General features: G+C 34.9%; 3 protein-coding genes across 5 annotated transcripts; all 3 read right to left on the reverse strand.

Moving 5' to 3' along the window:
* Positions 1-322: 322 nt before the first annotated feature.
* Positions 323-2113, reverse strand: LOC140809268 (cyclin-D3-3-like). The gene is made up of 4 exons (XM_073166838.1): positions 1438-2113; positions 1124-1331; positions 917-1050; positions 323-823 (listed from the first exon to the last, which is right to left on the reverse strand). The coding sequence occupies exons 1-4, from the start codon at positions 1930-1932 to the stop codon at positions 575-577; spliced, it is 1086 nt and encodes a 361-aa protein (XP_073022939.1). The 5' UTR covers positions 1933-2113; the 3' UTR covers positions 323-574.
* A 2943-nt stretch (positions 2114-5056) lies between these two features.
* On the reverse strand, positions 5057-7563 carry LOC140810576 (uncharacterized). 2 transcript variants are annotated; one of them, XM_073168419.1, is made up of 8 exons: positions 7446-7562; positions 7247-7348; positions 7066-7170; positions 6819-6945; positions 6671-6742; positions 5835-5880; positions 5399-5759; positions 5057-5303 (listed from the first exon to the last, which is right to left on the reverse strand). In XM_073168419.1, exons 2-8 carry the CDS (start codon positions 7287-7289, stop codon positions 5263-5265), a joined length of 795 nt encoding a protein of 264 aa, XP_073024520.1. In that variant the 5' UTR covers positions 7290-7348; positions 7446-7562; the 3' UTR covers positions 5057-5262. The 2 variants fall into 2 exon arrangements, with proteins under 2 accessions (XP_073024520.1, XP_073024519.1); XM_073168418.1 differs by having other exon boundaries at positions 7247-7563.
* Positions 7564-8589: 1026 nt separating this feature from the next.
* Positions 8590-14230, reverse strand: LOC140808900 (phosphatidylinositol 3,4,5-trisphosphate 3-phosphatase and protein-tyrosine-phosphatase PTEN2A). 2 transcript variants are annotated; one of them, XM_073166244.1, is made up of 14 exons: positions 14076-14220; positions 13199-13445; positions 12611-13081; positions 12143-12244; positions 12003-12059; positions 11757-11822; positions 11059-11235; positions 10853-10939; positions 10702-10766; positions 10450-10526; positions 10206-10252; positions 9774-9904; positions 9559-9628; positions 8590-9293 (listed from the first exon to the last, which is right to left on the reverse strand). In XM_073166244.1, the coding sequence occupies exons 3-14, from the start codon at positions 13037-13039 to the stop codon at positions 8760-8762; spliced, it is 1842 nt and encodes a 613-aa protein (XP_073022345.1). In that variant the 5' UTR covers positions 13040-13081; positions 13199-13445; positions 14076-14220; the 3' UTR covers positions 8590-8759. The 2 variants fall into 2 exon arrangements, with proteins under 2 accessions (XP_073022345.1, XP_073022344.1); XM_073166243.1 differs by lacking the exon at positions 13199-13445 and having other exon boundaries at positions 14076-14230.
* Between the last annotated feature and the right edge of the window lie 2980 nt (positions 14231-17210).

Below are 17210 nucleotides of genomic sequence, written 5' to 3' on the forward strand. Positions count from 1 at the left end.
TTAGACCAAGAGTATTGGTCATTAGCATCTAGCATCTCATAAAAAAAATATCGGACTCCGACTAAAATTTGATGACATAAAAATTTTAAAAAAATATATAAGTGACCAAAATAATAATTTTTCTGAACAAAAATTGAATTTTCCAATATATTTTGTGTAATATATGTAGTATAGAATTTTTTTTTTTGGTTCACAGTATAAAAATTATTTTGCAAACCATTGTTAGTTAGAATAATCACTGTGTAGATACAATATATATATACACACAAAATATTCTAAAACAACATAAATAGAGCAACAGAGGTGCAGATATTCTTCAATGTTTCTCTCTTTTTTTTTACTTTAATTTTCACTGTAAACTAATTGCCAGCTCTTCCTGCCACTACCAACTCTGTTTGTTTTTTTCCTTCTCTTCTGGTGCAACAAATAGGCGGAGTTTTAATGAAAGCAGATTTAACTTTACTCGACCATTTGGAATATTGCAGAATAATTGTAAGTTAATAACTATAATAAAGGAATATATGTAGAGATGTAAATCATGTTTCTTGGAAGAGGAAAAATAGAGCTAAGTTCTTTAACGAGGGTTGCTGCATATGGGATCTACAAAAACTCTGGTCAATGATCCCAACTTCATGTGCTGTTCTTGAACCCTAAGCTTCTTTTGAACTGGCTGGTTGGGTGACGAAGAAATGCATGATGAAGTTTCCAATTGATCATTTGAACCATTTGGGATGCTTGAAACTTGGCTGGATTTGCGCTTTGGGGAGCTGTATTTGTTGTGTAATATGTGTGAGATAAGATTGTAACAATCATCCACTTGTTCCTGTCAAAAAGGATAAGATTTAAGATGTCTTAGTTTCGGACATGTGATTTTATGGCAGGATTAGCATGAAAAATGGTGACTAGTAGTACAAACCTTTCTGGTTTTTAGGACAAGAAGAAGCTGGTTTTCATAGTCAATGGAATCATTGCAAGGCTCGAACTGATGAATCACTTGAAGCATGGTGGCAGTAGCTAACACAGATGGCAGATACTGTACGATTCTTGAATCTGTTGAATCCAAATATTTGGTCATTAAACTGCTAAAAGCCAATCATTTCGTCCATTATATGCTAAAACTTACCAGATATAACTGAGAGCAGAAGATTTTCACAGCTCCAGAGAAATTCCCAGCGGATAAATTTATAGTCCTTCACCCCAAGCCTCCTCACAATGTGATCAAGAAATGAAAGTGGGGTCACTGGATTCATCCTCCATTTGAGTGTTGAAAGAACCAGAAGCTCCATTTTTTGAATGGTTTTGGCATCAAACACATATTTTGAACACTCCACCTAAAGTTGATCAAAGAGAGAATTAGCAGCAGATTAAAGACAACAAACTAAAACCCACAAACATACTGAAGATCCAACTGAAAAAATGTTTAGTTTCAAATAATACCTGAAGATCTAAGAGAAGGGGGGCATCGGTTTCTTCAACTTTAGTAGCCAAGGAGAGACAAGTAACAGAAGCAAGCTGCATCATCCATGACTTATTATCTTTTTGTAAAGTTGAGCTCCAAAGAAACCTGTCAAAATAATTAACAGCAAGAACAGCAGTCGTGGCTGAGAATCCATAACAAGCATTGACTCTCAGTATCCACTCCACAGATTCTTTTCTTGCTAGTGAAAGGGAACAAACTGTATCCACAATGTTGTCGGATTTAGTAAACGATTCTTTCTCTTTGCAGAAAAGGGATTCAAGTTCTTCATCTCCCCAGAACGAATCTTGTTCCAATGCATGAAACAAGGGGAAAAAGGATGGATTTTTGGGATCGGGACAGTTCTTGTTTAAGATAACCTCGCTTTCTTGTTCTTCTTCAAATTCTAACCATTTTTCTTCTTCGCAATAAAGGGAATCGAAGCAGGAAAATGGTGCATTTTGTTGTATATTCATCTTCTTCTGAGAAGATGGGCTCTTTCTCCTGCGTTCATTATACTCGAAAAGTGGAGAAAATTAAAGGTAAAACCATTCACACACACTCTCTCTCTCAATCTGAGCGGTGACCGAAGGACTCGGTTCTCAAAAACAGAGAGATAAAAGGGTGTGAGATTTTATTTATCAGAGTGGGTGTCACGCTTGTCTTTTCTTTATGCATATGGATAGATCACAACAAAAATATTTGTTTTTTTTTTAAATATTGGATAAATGGCAATATTTATTTTTCATTATATTTATACTATTTCCAGTTTTTCTTTTTATATTTGGGAAGAGATTTTAAATAAACGGGTGGGTTTCAAACTGAGACCTTCTCCATATTGAGAGATATGGAGCCAGTAGATCAAGAGCCTTTTGACGATTTTCAGAGTGTTGGTATTTTTTTCTTCTGTGTTTACTGGCGGGAAGAAAACCACCAACTAATATCCCTCCAAACCTTGAATCAAAACAAGAATTGCCTCGTTTCAATTTCTATTCAAAACTGTCACCGAGTAGATCTCTTGTATGACAGATTAATCATACTCATATTTATAATAATAAGTAATATTTTTGCTATAAAAATATTATTTTTCACAAGTGACCCAATGCAAAAACTTGTGTGAAACGGTCTCACGGGTCGTATTTTGTTAGACGGGTTTCTTATTTAGGTCATCCATGAAAAATTATTACTTTTTATGCTAAGAGTGTTATTTTTTATGGTGAATATCGGGAGGGTTGACTTGTTTCACAGATAAAGATTCGTGACACTGTCTCACAAGAGACCTACTCGTGACCCAAACAATAGACCGTCTCAGAAAATTGACTAATGAGACTGTCTCACAAATATTTTTGAGTAGGTCTGGCGTCAGCTTCTCTTTGTTGAGAGGAAGTCTTGTCTCAATTATCTATACTTCTATACTATATTATTAAGTGTGAGGACATGATAATAACTACCTAGAGAGGACACCAACTTTTTTTTTCCAATTTTACCCTTATATGATACTAATATTACAATTTTGGTTTTTTTTTTTTTAATTTCAACAAACACTTTTATTTTTATTTTTTTTATTTCAACCATTCAAATATCAATTTAGTCCATCCATAATTTGTCAAATTTCACTTTAGTCCATCTATAATGATAAAAAAATATTGTACACACACGCATCGCGTGTGCAGAATAACTAATATATAAAAAAAATGGATGACCTACTATTTATTTTGATCCTAAAATTACAAAATTGAAACCAGAATTATCTGCATTCGTAATCAAAATCTTGAATTAATCTTAAATTCTAAGATTTTGTAACATACATAGATAAATTCATTCACATGATTAAAATATTTAATTTTTATAAATTTGATTAATACTTGTTTTTTACTTATATAAAATGAAAATATAATTATAAAGTAATTAATTTATAAGGCAAAAACTTGTGTGAGACGGTCTCACGAGTCGTATCTGTGAGATGGATCTCTTATTTGGGTCACCTATGTAAAAGTATTACTTTTTATGCTAAATATATTACTTTTTATTGTGAATTTTGGTAGGGTTGACTCGTCTCACATATTATGATCCGAGAGACGGTCTCACATGAGACCTACTCTAATTATAATTAGTTTGATTATCTAACAAGTGATACCGTTATTTTTTTTCCTAATAATTAAAGTTGAAATTAATAAGTTTCTATCCATACGAGTTCGAATCTTAAGAAATGTAAATCGTTAACTTTAAAATGCTCCATTATTAAACAAGACAAAAATTTGTGTGAGATGGTTTCATGGATCGTATTTGTGATACAGATCTTTTATTTGGGTCATCCAAGAAAAAATATTACTTTTTTATTGTGAGTATGGGTAGGATTGACCTGTCTCACAGATTAAGATCCGTGAGACGGTCTCACATAAGATCTCCTCTATTAATAATGCTGTCCAATTTTATTTATTTTTGGATAATAACATAACGCACAGTGACTACTTGAATTAAATTTTGAAACCAACCATATATAAATCATTGTATTAATTTAGACATATGATTAAAAAATTTCAAGAACCCGAGTATAGCACAATTTAATATTTATTCTCTGCAAAACAAAATTAAGTGTTTTTTAGTACATTTTCCAACCATCGGCGCGAGATCTTATTTTGGTTTACATGATATTAGAAAGAGAGACGAAACAAAATTGAAGGTTTTTTTACAAGAAAATTAGTAATTTTATTCATAACGAAAAAGTCGTAAACATTAAAGTTAAGAATTTCACATTGTATTATTGTGGATCATAGATCTCTATTGTTTGGGAAAAATGATTAGATTAGGTAAGGACTAAACTAAAGTCGATATCCGCTTTAATAATTAGTTAACTAAAAACTATAAAAAGTTGTTGCATGATTCTCGTTAGTCAAAAGCTGCCCACAACTCTCAGTAATCAAAACGCGAGTAACCCCTCAACTTTTCAAAATCGTCCTTCGTTCTCTGCCTCTTTTAACATAACAGAATTTCGAAAGAGTCGCCACCATTCGGGTGAAAGTAGTATAAACAATGAAAAACGTGAATTTGATTTCACGTGAAAGCGAAAAATCTGAGATTGTCGTAAGAAAAATGACAACAAAAGTTTGTTTTCAAAGCTTGCATCTTGCATCTATCCCGACACAATTATCTTAGAGTAAGTACTCTTGTGAGACGATCTTACGAATCATTATCTGTGAGACGGATCAATCATACCAATATTCACAATAAAAAATAATACTCTTAGTATAAAAAGTAATATTTTTTCATGGATAATCCAAATAAGATATCCATCTCATAAAATACGACCGGTGAGACCGTCTCACACAAATTTTTGCCATTATATTGAAAGCGAACACGAAGTATGCGAGAGGAGGGAGATCAGTTGCATTTTTTCTAATATATATCGAATGGTTGGACACGAGTTTGATAAAAATAACATATCAAGATCATGTGTCTGATAAGTAGTCAACGACTGTTTAGATCAATACAATAGATATTTCACTCAAATCAATAACATCTTATCTTATTACTCGGATTGGATTAATGCTCAAAAGCCCAATTTCAAGGCGACCACGGCCAAAATAATAAAACACAGAGTATTAGAATTTAGTATTATATAATTAAAACGACTCATTTTCTACATCTATTTACAATCTGCTTGACTTTAACAATCAAAGAAACACAAAAATATATATAATACTCAACATCCACCACACGCCATGAGGCGGAAAAAAAATTCAAATACTGGCGGAGAGGGGTGCATCCATGCCCGTTGCAATGGGTATGGAGCAAAGCTTGTTGTCTTAGTATTGCTGTGGATGATAAGGAGACGGCGGATATAAACCTGTCATAAAGGATAGATTGGATTAAATTCGTAATATATATAGATATTAATTAGCCATTTGGCTCGATAAAAGCTATAAAATAGGTTACTTTTACCTGGAGGATAGTAGTGTGGCTCGTTGGATGGTGGGGGATACACTGAAGGAGATGGCCCTGGTGGATAAGTTGAAGGATATGTAGGTGGTTGATGATATGAGGGTGGGGGATATACTGCTGGAATAGAAGGGTATGACTGAGAAGGAGCAGGAGGTGGGGGATATACCGCTGAATTAGGAGGGTATGATGGAGAAGGAGGAGGAGGTGGGGGATATACCGCTGGATTAGGAGGGTATGCCAGAGAAGGAGGTGGAGCAGGGACACTCCTTGGAGGATATGAAGAGACTGGAGATGCCGAGTAAACAGGGACTTGAGAAGCTGGCGTTAACGAATATTGTGGAAGATGACTTGTAACTGGCTTCTGAAAAAAGAAGTGTTCATTAGCTTACAATGATCAACGGGACTCAATGAAAGAAAATGACGGTTCTTGACTTACATAGGCATTAGCAAAGTGAAGTATCAATCGAACTTCCCCAGCATGCCTATAGATGAAAAAACACATATATAAGCTGTCTATAATATGTATTTGATCGGGGGTGAATATGTGGATAAATGCAGCAAACTTTAAGCTCATTCAAACATAATTGAGCAACAAGTGCCATAGCAAAGGCATTCATCTAATCAAAAAAGAAAGCTTTCTTAACAAAGCAACAAGCATACTGCATTTAAACAAAATCATGCGGTATTTCCTAGAAAAGATATAGTCATCAAGGGATCCACTTAGTGCTCACAAAATAGATGAATGATCAGTAGAAAGTACACTAAATCCAATCTACACGAATCTTTGGTTTCATGCATTAAAAATGTAAATCACTTCACAGTTTTTGCCTCCTCCCAAGTTCCAAATGAATGGAGTAGCCCAACTAAAAACTCATCACGCCCCTCAACACATTCAGTGTTTCACTGCTGATTACAACAACATTTTCGAAAAACTTTCGGAAAGCACAAGAAACAACTACGTGCATGTGAGCTCACTCACAATGATTCTAACGTAATCACTAGCATACAAGCTCTCTATGCACACATTGACATTCGGGGGCAGACCAGCGAAATGGGTAAAGGGGGCTCCTCAGACAAAAAAATTATTTATAATTTTTTCAAAAATACTAGTTTCTCGTCAAATTAATTGAATCCCCCCCGCTAAACTGTTGGATCCCCCTCAACACAATTCAATATCCACTGATGATAACAATCAACATTCTAGAAAAAGTTTAAAAAAGCACGATGCAGCTAACATTCACAACTTAGTTTCGATTCATCCGCAGTGTTTACCTGCCCCTTTTGTCCTGAAGAGCCCATGCGCTATCGTCGTAACCACTGGATAAAACTCTCTGTAATTGAATCCTGGATACACCAAATTCAAAGGTAAAAAATAATGAAGCAACATTTGAAAAAGAGACACAGAGATAAAAATCATTACTTTCCGCTGCCTATGAAATCATCGTAAGTCAGAGTATTGCTGTTCCACACGTTAACACTGAATTCCCTCAACCCTTCTATCAAGCTAAGCACGAATTTCTCTTGAAAAGTGGGATTCCTCCCCCCATCTACACAAATTTTAACTCAAAAAACAAATCAGAAAAAGATAGTAAAACTCTTGACTAGAACCGAGATAACACTCAGCAACTCAAATTACACAAAATTTAATGTGAATATATGAGACAAACCTTTACAAGTACGTGTTCGAAACTTGGAGCTGCCATATTCAATACAAACGTAGGGATCTTGCCTGGTGATCCATTCAGTATTTTTCAATTTGTTACAACCAACAACTGACATCCAATCCAAAATGAACAAATTAAACATGAAATATATACATAAAAAGCAAAATCGAGACGTTATTCGCACCTGTAATCTCTAGCGATTGACCTTGGATGCCGAAAGTCGACATTGAGCAATCGATTAAGGGGAAGCGACTTCGGGTTTAGCTGTTATTCAATTTCTTCCCCGCTGTAGTAATGCACAATAAAAAAAACTCGAAATTGAAGAATTGGATTAAATTAGAGTTGACGTAGAAAATTCGGCTGGGATCGAGGAGGATTTATACACAATAACGGCGCCGCGCCTGAGCATGATTACCGCCATTAAACTCTGAAAATGCCCCATTTTTGATGAAACGCGTTGGGCAATTAACGTGTAAGCATCGATGTTCCAGAAAACATGTAAACCCCAAATTAAACATTTTTAAAATAAAATAAATTAATATAAGTGATTTTTGGTTGTCTATTCCATTATCTGATTCAGGACAAATTAGCTCTGAAATAAATTGAGGACCGTACAATTACTTCTATATAATAATTATAACAACTTTGAATATTATGAGACCGGACTTGTAGCTCAGTGATCTCATCATCCGTCTCGAATCCCCACGTGTGTGTTGTAATGATAATAAAAAAAGCTTTGAATATTATATTTTTTTTAACAAATTCTGAACTTAAAATATGAGCGTAGTATTTTATTTATCGTAAAATATATTATATTCTATATATTCATTAGCCAATCTACCCATTTTTCTAGATAAAAATTTGTGTGAAACGGTCTTACAGGTCGTATTTTATGAGACATATATCTTATTTGGGTCATCATGAAAAAATATTACTTTTTATGCTAAGAGTATTACTTTTTATCGTGAATATTGATATGGTTGATCCGTCTCACAGATAAAGATTCATGACACCGTATCACAAGAGACCTACTCTTTTTTTAGGCAAAAGCTTGTGTGAGACGGTCTCACAGATCGTATTTTGTTCAACAGATCTCTTATTTGAGTCATCTATGAAAAAATATTAATTTTTATGTTAAGAATATTACTTTTTATTATAAATATCGGTTATTTAAGTTATCTATGAAAAAATATTATTTTTTATGTTAATAATAACTTTTTATTGTGAATATCGTTAAAATTGAACCGTCTCACAGATAAAGATTTGTAAGATCGTCTCATAAGATACTACTCATTTTTTTTTTAATCTTAGTTACTACTGATGAATCTAGATTAGATGATCAACAATCATAGTTACTAAAAACCATATTCTTAATTAAAAAGTATAGATAATAATTATAATAATTATTATTATTAAATTTAATTATGTAAAAATACACTAAATTACATTATATTTTCTAAAGAAATACACTAAATTACATTATATTTTCTAAAGCAATTGATCGTGTTATAAAATTTCACAGAAAGCTTTCATAATAAAATATTTATAATAAAATATTATGTACATATGACAAATTCAGAATTCCAACCGCAAAAGCATTCCCAAACAAACCTTTAAAATAAAAGGAATAAAATGAAATGCACACCACAGGGCTGTGGACATTATGAGCACTCACAAGCATATATGTGCATAAACTACTACTCACTTTCAGAATCATCGTCATCTCCAAATGAAAATATCGAAGCATCCGCAGCCATTGCTTTGAACTCACTCACCTCCTCCACCGGCTTTGATGCTTTGCTTGTCGATGAATTTACTCCAACAGCCTCTTTAGGCTCAGATCGAGTTGAACCTAAAGTTCCTAACGAGACGTATTCTGTTTTGCGCGTCAAATTTGCTATTTGATTTGAGCCATCTTTGCTGTTCGGTGAAGCATCTTTGGCAGTCAAAGTTGAACTAACTTGGGGAGGCTTACCAGACTGATTGGATTTTGAAGATGCGGATACTTCATCTTCATTGTCAGAGAACACATCGTCCTTGTCTTCATTCGAGTTATTAACAGCTGCAGGCTCCTCAACTGGGATGGTACTAGGTTTTGAGTTTGTAGTTGCACCAGAAGTTTGGGTAGATTCTTCAGTAGTGGTTTCTGCTGGGTTTCTTGTTGAAACAGCAGCAGCGTCATAATCTACAACGACAACTTCGACTTGGAAGCCCGGGGATGGAAGTTTTCTCTGCACACAAACATGTAAAAGTAATATTATCATATGCCACAGACTGAGCAGTGAGTTGTCTGCAACAAAATGCCAATGTTGCCATTCACAGTCAAGACAACCAGTAACAATTCTCATCATCTCTGGAACCCCAGAAACTTGGACGTGAAGGAACGCTCAAGAGTCGAGTTGGGAAGAAAAAGATCAACACGTGTTTGACAAGCGAGTAAACTCTAGCGTGAGCCCACAAAGTGGAAATAATCTAGAAGCAAATCATGAATTTTACCTTGTCAAAACCATCAAGATCACTTGTGTTCAGAACTTTCCGGTTCTCAATCATTGTGGTGTTTAACCAGCTGATAATCAGGAAAACTATAAATATTACAAAACGAAGGCAATAATATCACCTCTCCTTTTTTAACCACCAGGTTCTGTAAGGAAAAAAGGAGGGGGAATATCAGCACAACAAGAAGAAAATCAGATGACATCAATTTATTATACCAATAGAAGTCTCCTTGGCGATCATGAAAATGGATCTTGAAATCGCCAGCCAACTCAGTCAGACCAGGCTCCCCAGGAAGGGCAAACACCATTATCCCTTTCTTGGGTGCGCTAAACCAATAATCTTCAGGCTGCAAAAAACAGCACAAGACAAATACACAAGTTCAGGAAATCAAAGATTCAACCACATTGTAACAAGTCATTGCGCTGATTTTCTTATGGTTCAATATAACTAGTTCTTAAATTTATTCAAAATTTCTGATTGATGACAACTGAAAGCTAATTAATGGATCAATGAAATCCATCCCCATAAAAAAATTCATAGCCATAGCAAGCATAAGCAATTGTTAATGTGCTATCTGTGAAAGAATTCAATGCTGAAGCCACGAAAACATGCAAAAATCTGAGACGATTGCAAGAAGGACGACTAACCGATAAATCCTTGGTTCTAGGATGCTTTTTTGTTGTGAATAGCACACCTGCAGAGAGGGGGGCATCAGGTTAGAGACAAACAATTGAAACATGGCAAAAAATGGTGTGATGACTCATGAGGCTACACAAAATAAAGTGGTAAAAGATATATGCTGATACCAACATTCAAAAACTAAGAGAAGGGGTTGATTTACAGCATAACTAGCACAGACAAGATCATACATGATAACGAGATAGAGGTTACCATTATGATCCGAAACTGTAATTGAAGGCCTGATCCAGTATGGGCATCTATGCAGCCGGAATCCTCTGAGAATACACCTGCACCATCAATGCAATTCACGATGATTTCAACCATCTAGTCACAGAAGCCATACACATCCTTGTTTTTCATTATATCATTCTATTACAGCATCCATGCTGATGCACCATCGATCACGAGTGCGCTAATATCGACATGAATACTAAGTTCATTGATTCCTAAATGGTACCATACCTACGACCGGGCTGATTTTCTCCATTGAAGTAAACTGAGATTCGTTCAAAATACTTGACATATCTCTGTAAAAAGACAGATTGTCAAAAGGCGTCGAGAATCTTAAACCAAAAGATACGAAAGAAGATCAAAAATAATTGAGACAGCTCACAATCTGACTAGGCAGAACAAGCCCTTTCCCGTCAATACATCTTTTCTGGTTGTAGTAATCAATTGATTCCTCTGCTGTGGGAAAGAACTGAAAAATAGCAAATGATAATACAAATATGGTCATAAACAGTACAACCACAACAAGTCATTGCTATTAATCTGAGAACAGCTTATGAAGCATTCAAAGAAGAACCATGATAAACTAACCTTCAGGTACAGAAGAAGACTAGAAATCATCAATCCCGTCCTTGCCATTCCTGCTTTACAATGCACAACTACAACATTTTCGATATCTTCTTTCAACCATGAATATGCGCTTTGACAAAATAACAGAATGAGCTGGATAGGAGGGCAATTGTGATCATCAAACGGAAAGCTAGCCACCTGTAGAAATCGTCAAAAGAATAATGTAATGATGACAGAGTAAAACCGACTTCGAGCCTCACTATATGCAAACTTTTCTTCTTTCCAAAACAAGGACACATCAAAATTCAAAAGTAAACAAGACAATACTTTCTACTATACTTCTAGAGCTGAAAATTATTAGCCATACCTCCATTCAATGAGAAATGGAAGTTGTAACAAGATTTATCTTGGTGCTGTATTAACACTGTGGAACCTAAATACAGGCTACACAACAGTAAACTTGAGAAAAAGAGGGGGGGAAAGGAAGATAAAAAGCGTGAAAGGTTGTTAAAAGGGGGAAAATTGAACATTTGAAAGAGAGGACATCTCATAGCTTCAAAGAACAAGACATCAACCATAGTAACAAATTTAAGTGGCCCCAGGATACTAAAGGTGAGTACAGCTGCTGCTGCTAACAAGTAGGTAAACTTATAATGATTCATGATTATATTATTAGATTGGCAAATCGATAGAATAAGATATGAAAAACAATAACAAACCTTTCCCTCAAACAATGATGCATCATACAATCTTTCAGAACAAAGGTTGTATACTTTGTATTTCCCCTGCACAATTTGAATTAGTAATCAAGTAATAATAGTGGCCGTGAAATGAAATGACGTAAACTTGTGGGCAAAGACCAATGCACCATAATTATTCAAGCGTTGGGTGGTGACAACTAGATGCCTGCCATATATTGATCATGATTATACTGACATTAAAAGACACAGTAACAATTTCATCACCTTGTGATAAGTTTCAAAGAACCTGATTACTTCCTCCATGTGGTTCCTGTATAATCCCTAAACACGATCCTTATTCAGTTCAAATTAGAATGAATTAGCAGTGAATTCGTGTGCCAGGATTGAGAAATATGATTCGGTACCTCAACATAACCAAAAAATCCAGAGCTCATATCACCAGCGGGGAAGCCCATGGCAATAATGTTCTCTGTGATGTAAGTCATATCTAAATCAAATCCTCCTTCCTATTAAAAATAATTGTCAGAACCGATTAGAAATAATAATGATTGTTGTCAGAGAAAAAGCCAATTTACAGGAGTATTGACAACAAGAAATACATAATGACAACTTTGACAGGCTTCATATTCTTATATACAGCAAACAAAAATTAATCCCCACCGACAAAGAAAATAATCATATCAAATAACACATCAGTGGCAGCAACATAAGCATAAATAAAGATAATTTTTATGTTTCATAATTTTTTGAAACAACCAAAAATGAACTTTGATCCACTAGAGAACAATTAAAGTCTAAAAAAGCATTCTGCCAAAACAAGGAAATAATTGAACCGACTAAATTTATGATTATTTCGTAAATGTGTAAGCCACCTGGTATCTTCTTTTATTTTGGGATACAACATGGCGAGCTTTGACCTGCACTGCTTTCACTGCACTCTTAGATGTGTCGACAAAACCTTTTGTAATGGTGCCAATAAAGCTGGACTGGTTAGTTGGTGAAGTTCCATCAGAACTTTCATCCGATTGAGGAGATTTTGGAGACATGCGCAATCCAAACCCACTAGTGAAACGTGAAAAACTTGACTGCCCTGAATTTCCAGAGGGTGATTCATCCTTGGAACCCACAAATGGCTGGGGTATTTTTAGATTCTTTGCCCAAGTGGAGATTCCAGAAGCAGAAAACTTTGAAGGTGAGCCGCGTTGAGAATTATCAGGAGCAGATTCCATAGGATTAGACATCGGTACCTCTGCAGTTTTAATATGCGGGGGATTTGACGAATCAGAAGATTCCAAACTCATTCCAACAGCTGAGATGTTTAACACTCAGAGAAGCACAGGAACCTGGCAGCAAAAACGAAATTATGCTCCTTAAAAAGAAGGGAGGGTGCATTGACTATTGCTAAAGCACATTTCACACTGAAAACATGAAGAGATAGAAAATTCAGTGATGTCATATACACGTAGAATATACAGCACAGTGCCAATAGCTTCCACATATGAGACAAGGCAACTAAGTATAAGGTTGGAAAGCATTATTGCAACCCCGAAGCAAACTCAAGTAACTTCCTCCAAGCTGATCAACAAGAGAACAACAAATCACCGGCAACTTTAAAAATGTAACCTCAATCATTGCTGTATGAAAACTCTAAAAGCCCCGACACCTGTTTGTTTTGATACGGGCAAACAGCAATAGAACAGAGATACCCTACAGTTTGATAGAAAGGATTCACGGTTTATCATATAAGACAATATATATGCAAATAACTAAGTTCCTCTCCATCTCTCCAAACCTTGACAAACAATGTCATGAACAAGTTTACAACATCCCCCCACCCACTTAACTGGCATCCCCTTACTCTAAACAAACATCTAAATAGATAGATATAAATCTGTTAACGGGTAAATTTGGCTCTAAATTGTAGAATAAACACTCATCATATTCCAACTAGCATTTATACAAATGCCATTGCAATCTAACAAATAAGCTAGAAACATGTGACCAAAGTGCCAATCATCCCCATGATTCTTCACCGAAAATGTTACCAATAGACATTATCATCCTAAGCAAAAACTGAATATCAAGCCGATACCGCGACCCATGCATGAGATGAAATAATACTAATCATGCCGTATAACTGAAAAGGGTGTTAATTAGATCTACGATTTCCGAAACTGTTGATTGATTACCCCACCGATCCAAAATCAATCACCCATTTGTAACAGAAAACGAAATCAATGACAGCTCTAGAGTCTCGAAACATTAGAATACGAACCCAAACCACTCCTAATTTACGAACATACAGACTATGACGCGAGAAGAGATATAGATGAGCACCTGAAAGCAAAGTCAACGGCGGCGAGAGGCTTCGAGTAGCGGTGGCTGCTCACTGCTGGAGTTTCGCACACAGGAAAACAAATGCCTTCAATTATCCAAAATTCGGACCTACACAGACAAAAAAGATCCCAAGACCCTTCTGATTATTTTCAAGTCAAAAAAATATAAAGTATACAATTCATATTCAATTGAAATATATAAAACTCATGAATTCTAATTATGACAAAAGCTTGTGTGTTTTGTCGGACAAATCTCTTATTTGAGTCATCCATGAAAAAGTATTACTTTTTATCAGATAAATATGGATGAGACCGTCTCACAAAAGGACCTACTCTTTTATCATATAATGTGTCCAAATTTTAGTTTATTTAAAAATCTATCACTTCTCTTTTTATCTTCATTTGTCTCCTCTTTTTATTCAGGCTAACTATTCTCCTCTACGTATTTTATTTATCACATTCCTTCCAAAAGTTTAATTCTTCTAAAGATTTTAAAGGAATTTTAGGCTGCGATATAATATTAATCAGTAGTAACGTCACTTGTACAGAAAAATGTAAAATGTTCATGAATTTTATGGAAAAGCCAGAAGAAAAAACACAGGTGTGAGCAATCAATGAGATTTGGCTTTGCCCATGGAATCTACATTGTATTGTAAGTAAAAAAATTGTAAATTAACGTAGAAATGGATAGATTGAGTTATATGGCGAAAGAAAATCCGAGGGGGGGACTTGATCCTCAAGTTTCTAATACCAACTTTACAAACAAACTCGGTTCGACCAACTTCTGCGCTGCTGCTCCATCCGAAATGGTTTGGACTATGCAACATTAAACGACTAAAAACTAGTTGTTTCTGGGCCAACCCAGTTCTACATGTATAATTACAAGTTACCCTCTTCCTTCATTGATTTATTGTGACAAACACATGTTCAGAGCATTTACAGCTTAGCTCCGAGAAGAATCGAAGCTTAGTTTATTATTTAATATCCTGGTGAATCGGGTGAGCTGAGTCGGGACAATCCATCGAATGATGATATAAGTATTGTATTTAAGGAAATAAGGGTTATATTTGTGAAGAAAATATATCTGTAAGCTATGGCTTCCAACGTAACATGTCAACAAGAAGATGAACTCGTGAATGGGCGCCGGAAGAGTGTCCGGCTTAACCACTCCGATGCTTAAGTTAGCAAGTGAAGAAAAAGGGTGAAAGTGGCTGTATATGTGTGATATACGTGATTGTTTGAGAATTTAAAATTTCAGAATCTGTAAATGTGAAGTATATCTGCTATTTATAAGAAAAAATCTCATGATTACCTAGTTTTCAGTGCTCACCTGCCAAGTATGGTAAGGCGGCTATCTATACCCAGCTTCTCTGCTTCTAATGACTTCCTTGAGACGTCAAACTCATGTAGTTCTGACAGTTATGATTGTCAAGCACAAGGTAGCCCATACTGATACACTTGAGTGTTGTGCGCTTCTTGAGGTAATCCGGGTAGAAAGTTCCCAGGAGCTTGTATGAGAGCCCGGGGAGAAAATGTTCTGGTTGCTGAAGAAGTATTATGTATATTGACTCTTATTTGGGCTATGCATTTAGTTTTCTAGGTCATCCATGACTCGGACTCTTATGAAAGTATCATAAAGAGAGAAACAATCTCACATTCACCAAACGCTCGGTCCTACATTAAATGACTGTCAGCAAGTCAGTAGTTAATAGAGAACTGAGAAACAATTTCAACCCTAAACCATTCTCAGAATAACATTTTGCCAAACATTAGACTTCCCAATGTGATCAAATATTTCAATGAGCTAGTGTTGCATCTACCAATTTGAAGTACTTAGGCCAAGGTGCAAAACTAACAAGTAAAAATTTATAACATTAAATTAACTTCAATGAAGCAAACAAACAGACAAACTGTGCCCATTCAAGACATGAACTAGCTCACTGAAATCTAAAAAATTTACCTTTCCAAGGAAATTGTTTCTTCTGAAGACATGATGGCTCTGCCTGAACTTCATCATCTCCGAGAAAAAAACTAAAATGATTATCTTTCTTGGACTCCAAATGTTTCATCAAATTCCAATCTTGACATTACAATTATTACACTACAAATATGCAGGTACGACCATATATATTCATCTCCCATTAGCATCATTGGAGTTCCCTAAAACATAAAACAATCAAAATGCATATTGGCTGTGTTTGGTTCGAGGATAAAATAAAATAATGATTAGTAAGTAAATGATAAAAAAAATGATTGTCGTAAAAATGTAATATATGGTGTTATGTTTGGTAAGATTTTTAAGTGTAAGATAATTTTGAATTTTTTTATGAAAGGACAAAATTGCCCTTTCTTCTTCCACTCCGACGGCGGAGGTGGTCCGACGACCACGGTGCGGCCGGCAGTTAGCGACGTCGACGGCTGCCGGCCGGAAGTTATCGATCGGCGGCGACGATTACCACCGGCGTCGGCTGGTTCTCAGCGGCTGTTGGCGATGATCGGCTGGCGGCGGCGGCTGGTGGTGGTGAGTTTGGATATAGGAGAAGGGTAAAATTAAAAAAATAGGAAGGATTAAGAGTTAGATAAATAATCCTAGGGGGTGAGGAGTTATTATTTTAACCCACTTATATAACCTAATCTTTCATATGAGGTATTGACTTAATTAAATAATCACGCGTACCAAACGAGGGATAAGGTGGGTTAAAAAAAATAAACTCTCCTTAGCGTTAATATATCAACAATGTTTAGATTACAAAAAAAAAAAAATACTCATATAAGATTACAAAAATATTTAATCTACATTTAATTAAAAAAAAACTATGATAAAATCTATTTTAGTTAATTTGTAGTTTATTTATGACTAATATATCTCAATAATATTTTCTTTTAACTTAATTTGTATTTTTTATTTTAAAAAAATTATATCACCGCTAACATAAAATATTATTGTAAGTTTTTTTTTTAAAATTTTAACATAATCTTTAAATATTTCGCACAAAGATCATTTATAAAATATATTAGTCTATTAATCTATTTTTTTTTTCAATTTTAGTTATTTTTATTCGATTGACGTATAATTGATGAATTTTTAAATATTTATAGTATAACTATTTATGTATGGTTATTAGTTAATTAATTT

This window comes from Primulina eburnea, chromosome 13 (genome assembly GCF_022965805.1).
Source record: "Primulina eburnea isolate SZY01 chromosome 13, ASM2296580v1, whole genome shotgun sequence".
Lineage (NCBI taxonomy): Eukaryota > Viridiplantae > Streptophyta > Magnoliopsida > Lamiales > Gesneriaceae > Primulina > Primulina eburnea.

Coding starts and splice junctions, on each gene's coding strand:
- LOC140809268 (XM_073166838.1), bottom strand. CDS start 1,932: ATGAATATACAACAAAATGCACCATTTTCCTGCTTCGATTCCCTTTAT. Junction 1,051..1,123: donor TCTGCTCTCAGTTATATCTG/GTAAGTTTTAGC, acceptor TGGATTCAACAG/ATTCAAGAATCGTACAGTAT. Junction 824..916: donor TTGTCCTAAAAACCAGAAAG/GTTTGTACTACT, acceptor CCTTTTTGACAG/GAACAAGTGGATGATTGTTA.
- LOC140810576 (XM_073168418.1), bottom strand. CDS start 7,289: ATGTCGACTTTCGGCATCCAAGGTCAATCGCTAGAGATTACAG. Junction 5,881..6,670: donor CTTCAGGACAAAAGGGGCAG/GTAAACACTGCG, acceptor TTTCATCTATAG/GCATGCTGGGGAAGTTCGAT. Junction 5,760..5,834: donor TTCACTTTGCTAATGCCTAT/GTAAGTCAAGAA, acceptor TTCTTTTTTCAG/AAGCCAGTTACAAGTCATCT.
- LOC140808900 (XM_073166243.1), bottom strand. CDS start 13,039: ATGAGTTTGGAATCTTCTGATTCGTCAAATCCCCCGCATATTAAAACT. Junction 12,060..12,142: donor GATTTTTTGGTTATGTTGAG/GTACCGAATCAT, acceptor GATCGTGTTTAG/GGATTATACAGGAACCACAT. Junction 9,294..9,558: donor ATCTTGATGGTTTTGACAAG/GTAAAATTCATG, acceptor GTTTGTGTGCAG/AGAAAACTTCCATCCCCGGG.